The 5,689-nt window shown below is 45.2% G+C and overlaps 1 protein-coding gene across 1 annotated transcript; it reads right to left on the bottom strand.

Moving 5' to 3' along the window:
• Nucleotides 1-294: 294 nt before the first annotated feature.
• LOC147461611 (uncharacterized) lies at nt 295-1,724 on the bottom strand. Its single transcript, XM_086501451.1, has 2 exons — nt 1,325-1,724; nt 295-1,184 (listed from the first exon to the last, which is right to left on the bottom strand). The coding sequence occupies exons 1-2, from the start codon at nt 1,656-1,658 to the stop codon at nt 403-405; spliced, it is 1,116 nt and encodes a 371-aa protein (XP_086357577.1). The 5' UTR covers nt 1,659-1,724; the 3' UTR covers nt 295-402.
• Between the last annotated feature and the right edge of the window lie 3,965 nt (nt 1,725-5,689).

Genomic DNA, 5,689 nt, shown 5'->3' with positions numbered 1-5,689 from the left:
TTGAGTTTCAAGGTCCAAAATTTGGCATTTTATTTACAAATCCGAACAAATAACCTAGATTTCGGCATAAATTTTGATGTATGACTAGTTTGCCCTTAAAAAACGTTGCCAAGAAAATGGTTTTTTTCGAGCATTGTAACCATGTCTATGTTGTATCCTAAATATATTTTGTTGAATGGTATTGTATTGTTTGTAGAGATGGCCACCACGCATGGAGGGGGCTTAAAGAAATCCCTTAATGATGACAAAGGGTAGAGCTCCTATAAAATGGAGCGTGGTGACAATGCAAATAAATTATTGAGAATAACCAAAGTTTATTCAGATTCCTTAATCAATAGTCAGTTGAACTGTACCTAGATGATCATAATGCTTTGCATGAGAAAGGGTCTAAAGGACTTTTTTTTATCGACGACAAAGGATACCGCCACTTGTGGAGGTGGTAGTGCACTTCGTGGAGCCCATTGTTGAGGAAGACAAAGAGAGTGCTAGGAAAGGTTGAGAAAACCTGTTGACTAAACAATCAGTGGCAAAGAGGGATGAAACTTTGAATTTTGCCTCCCCACCCATAATTGGCATGGGCACTCCAATCTTCACAGGGCTTTCATAGTTTGGCTTATAGGTTTGTCCAAGCACACCATCCACTGTTGCAGACAATCTCACAAAGCCAAACTGGACATTGAGATGAGCAAACACGTCATCCTCGGGTAGAGTATAGTTGTGAACACGATCTTCCTCCTTTGAAATGGGTACAACTTCCACACTTGCACTCATTATGCCCTCTATTGTTACATGCACTGCATTCACCTCTGACACACGCTCCACACGAACATCATCCAAAGGTGACCTCCACATGGCTCCATTGCCAATGGGAATTGTGACCTCCTCACCATTGAATGTGAACATCATTTGGTCCACACTATTGTCCCAATTGGCAACCTTCTTGGCTGCTACGCTAAACTTGTACCTGTCAAATAGGATACCCAAAGCTTGGACCCAAGTGAAATCTCGAGGGCGGCCTTGGGGACGAGTCCCTATGAAGTGGGCATTTATATGTACATTGTAGTCTGAGACAAGGCAGAAGTCCTCATTGGCCTTCCCATGAAAGTAGAACATGACACCATCCCCACCAACAAACCGTAATTCGTAGCACATAGCTGAATAGCCATTGCAATTGGGCTTGCGACCTATACACACAAGAACATGTAAAACATGAATTACAAGAAGAAGAACAGTCCCAAGACCCTAGAAGACCTTAAAGACCTATCAGACGTGCTTTGAACTCGAGCAGAGAGAGAGAGAGAGAGAGAGAGAGAGAGGTACGCACGCTTGCAGGTGGTCTGGCATTTGCGGGAGCAGTCGATGAAGCAGGCGGCGCTCTGGAATTTGGAGTTGACGCGCTTGGGGCATTGGGCGGGGCACTTGAGCAGCTTCAGATGGCAGCGCGGGTTGTGGGCGAAGCAGCGTGCCACCTCGCGCACGTACGGGTTGGGCGAGGTGCGCTTCATCACGTACTGTGTCGACTGGGGATCGATTCCGCCCCCATGAGCCCTATCGTTGGCATTCACTCCCTGCAAGAAGGCAGTAGGCAGCAGCAGCACCGCGCCGCCCACTATCATCGCCACCCTCATCAAGATGGAGAGAGAGGTCGCCATTGCCATTTCCGATCAACTCGCGCTCTCTCTCTCTCTCTCTGCCTGCGACCGCCTCACCTCTCCCGCTTATACCCTCGCCCGCGTAGTCGCCTCCACGACTCTCTCTCTCTCTTCCCCCATCGTGCCTCAACTCCTCCACTCACAATCTTTGCCCCTCTCTCTCTCTCTCTCTCTCTCTCTCTCAAACAATAAAGTACCTGTGTTTCTCCCGGCACGATTCATTACCTAATTTCATATCCTTATCTTTTGACCTCGTGCAAGTGGCGGACATCGTTGCCTACCCCATATTAATTACAATAGTGTACCTTAGTGCTCGGTGCCAGTGTTCAGAAAAGGTTTTCCATGTGAGCCTCGTTCCAAACCAAGGGTAAAAGGAAAAAATCGGGCAGAATATATTGCAAGAAAGCTTGGTGGGCGTTGCCTATAGAACATAACATGACATAAGTAGATTTGCATCAAGCATCTAACACTTAAGTAAACAAGTACACAGTGCATTGGCGAACTTTTTAAAAAGAATTTGCATGTGAAGACCTAGCCCACCTTTTCATGGGATGCCAGGCAATCAGGGGCATGGCTAGGAAAATATGTAAGTGGATTCAAAGGACATGGCAAATTAAGTTCTTCAAGAATGATATGTTCTTTGGTAGTAATAGGATGGGAAGTCCTGCTCTTCTCGTTTGCACTCAAATAATTAGGTACTACTTCTTGCACCATATTTCGCAAACAAGGAACCGCCGGGTGTTTGAGGGGGATCTAGCTGTGGCAAGCTTTTGTGAAATCACGCAAGAGAGCAGATTGATGATCCACATGATCAAATGCAAACAAGCCTCAGAGGACTGGTCTAAAACAATACATAACATCTTGTAATAAGTAAAGCCGAGGAGTAGGAGTGGTTTCTCTGCCAAGCAGATAACTTGTAATCCTTTGACCCTCAAGGCTCGGTCTGAGCTCGAGGATTGGTGTATATTTCTGCATGTTCTTAATACTATCCACTCACAAATGTGAGTTTTGCAAAAAATAAAATAAAAAATTACATGTGTATTTATTACTCTAAATCAAGCGGTCTTACCTTTGAGAGAGAGAGAGAGAGAGAGAGAGAGAGAGAGAGAGAGAGAGAGAGTTACGTGTTATCACAGAACCTAGTGCAATATATTTATGAGGAGGAAAAAACTAAGATAAAAGGTTGTCCTCGTGCTAGAAAACGGTTATGCAAAGTAAAAAGTTGGGCTGCAATATATAAGATGCATTGCCAAACAAGGACATATATAGATTGATCACATCAACCACCTAGGAATAAAGTAAACATATACAGAGTGCATTGGGTCCTATAATACATAAGTTGAATTGTCGAACTGTGAAAAAAGAAGTGCATGTCTATTTGATATATAGATACGATGATTGATAATGGGCATACACTAGTGAGGTTGAAAACATGTAGCTAAACTAAACTTCAGAAAGCATTGACAAACTCAAAAAATACAAGAAGCATCAACAGACTATAAAAGTTAAATTGCACTACTGACCTCATAATCATGTATGGGTGTCGTCCAATTGTGCAAGCTGGAGGACAATATTTGAGTCAAGCTACATAAAAGCAATGCGAATAGGTAAACATTTCCTCTTGCAATGAAGCGTCATAGAGTGAAAATGCTAAGTATACAATGCACGTTGTCGTGCAGCCCCGCTTCCATGATGGGAAAAAGAGCAAAGAAATGCAAGCTAAGGTTCTTTGAAGCCTACACATTTATTGAGTAGTGATCAGGGTTTGTTAACATGCAAAGTTTTATGATTAATGTATGCCACATGCGGCTTAGAGGGCCAACAGATGCTTTAATGATGCTAAAAAGGAGTATGCTTGAAGTGAGCATAGATGGTAGTTTATGATCTAGAATTGCAGTGCTTGAAGTGCTCTATCGGCCTGTCTTTATGGCTCGTCGACTGGAGCTACGGTGAAAAAGTTATGGCAGTTTGAAGTTTGAGTCAATTGCAGATCCGTATTGGATTGGGCAACTGCAGCTGAGGGGACATAAATGAAGTGAATGCATGGGTCTGAAGTGCTTAGTTTGTGGAGCACGTCGGTCTTTTCAAATCAGTGATTGGAGTTCCGATTGCCAAAATATTGGCCGTTAAAGATTCATCGGGGACCGATTCCGTACCAATCTGGTCCGCTCGGTCGATGTGCCATTTGGGAGTTTTGAGCTTCAACCAGGGTTTTGAATACAGTAGAATAAGTGCTCAAGGAGAATCTTGTCCTGAATGTCATCACTTGCAGTGCATTGGTAGTTGGGTGTGCTCGGTAGGCAAAAATGGAGCTCGGCACTGCTTAGGTCAACAATTATGGAAGCTCGGCACTGCTCAGGTCAACAATTATGGAAGCTTGGTAATGCTTTGGCCGATGCGTATACCAGATGTGGTGCCGTTACGAAAGCACAAAAAGTTCTTGTTGAGCTCTTTGTCCGAAATGTCGTCTCATGGGGCGTATTGATTGTGAGATATGCCTAGCTCGACAGGGGAAGATGTTGTGCTTGGCAATGCTTTGCCCAATATGTATGCCAAATGTGGTGCCCTTACAACCGCCCAACGAAGCACTAGGGCTGCCCGCCCAAGGTCATAAGCTAAATGGCCACCCTAAACTAAGGAGGCGTGTGGACAAGGGAAAAAAGAAAAGGGGAGATGGTGGCAGGCAGCGAGCATGAGCGCAAGCAGGGAGAGAAAGGCTTGCAACGGGTGCCATGAGCCTCGCATGGTGACCGCCATGAAGCGAAATCTACTCAAAATACCAGGGCGCACAATTCAGTACCGATCACGTTGGCAGAGATGAGAAAACTGACATGCCACGTCAGCAGGGGCCGTTTCTTATGCTCCCTAGCAACGACGGCGTCGTTGTTGCTAAGGGAGGGAGAGGCTATTAATAGAAGGGTTTTTTGGAGCATGCGAGGAGAGGAGAATGTGAGGTGAAGGTTGGGAGGGCAAGGAGGTGACGAGCAGGAAGCTTGAAGGAGAATCTCTCTTTTCGCTCTCGTTTGAAGGCTCGACATATCTCTCTCTCGATTTCGAGGACGTGAAGGGAGTGTGAGGTGGTGAAGCGGGAGATCAAGGAAGGGAGCTCTCGGGCAAGAGCAAGGGGAAGCTAGGCTTTCTCTCTCTCGCTCTCGTGCAAGCAAAAGGAGGGTATTATCTCTCTCGTTCTCCAACCGATGCAAGAGGAGGCAAGACAGGCAATCTCTCTCTCGCTTGCTCTCGGAACCAAGAAAGGGGAGGAAGTTTCTCTCTCTCTCTCTCTCTCTCTCTCTCTCTCTCTCGTTCACAGACAAGTAAGAGGCAACTCTCTCCCTCTTGCTCTTGGAGATAAGCAAGGAGTCGAAGGAAGAGATAAGCAAGGAGTCAAAGGAAGCAAGCAAAGAGGTCAAAGCTAAGCAAGGCGGGACTCTTTCTCTCTCTTACGGAGAGGAAGCCATTCTTGATCGAGAATATAAGCAGTACGAGGAAGATTTGGCAACACAGGGGAAACTTTTGCAGGCAATTCATCATGATTAGCCTTAAGTTCATCAACACGGATCACCGACAGACATTTTGAATCAGTGCAAGCTAAACTAATTTGCCCTAGATTTTGTAAACAGGAGCTTAAACTCCTTAATTTGCAATTCATTAAGTTAACGGTGCTGTTAACAGCACCGCCTTGGCTATTGTGCGTCGGATATTGTCGGCATCATAAAACTCAACTATTTTGGCACTTTGTTCCTTTTTTGAAGAGGTTACTTGACAATTGTGCAGTGTGGTGCATCTTTTCTCTCTCTCTTCTCCCACAACTAGCAGCCCGGTGCTGACTCGGCTCACGTTTTGAACACATATCCCTCGACAACGTCATCAGAAGTGCCATACAAAAGTATGAAGGAGAGTTGGCACTATGGTCTCTCCAAAAATTATAAGAAAAGAAAGTCGTGGTCTACCCCGTGGGCTTTATGTGTGGACCAAGCAAATGCATAGGCATGGGGAATTGGATGTAGATAATGAACCTTGCAGTGTTGTAGAGCTGG

This window comes from Adiantum capillus-veneris, chromosome 3, assembly GCF_014529385.1.
Source record: "Adiantum capillus-veneris isolate H3 chromosome 3, ASM1452938v2, whole genome shotgun sequence".
Classification (NCBI taxonomy): domain Eukaryota; kingdom Viridiplantae; phylum Streptophyta; class Polypodiopsida; order Polypodiales; family Pteridaceae; genus Adiantum; species Adiantum capillus-veneris.
The sequence above is the reverse complement of the archived record's forward strand: the minus strand, read 5'-3'. Positions and strand labels throughout refer to the sequence as shown.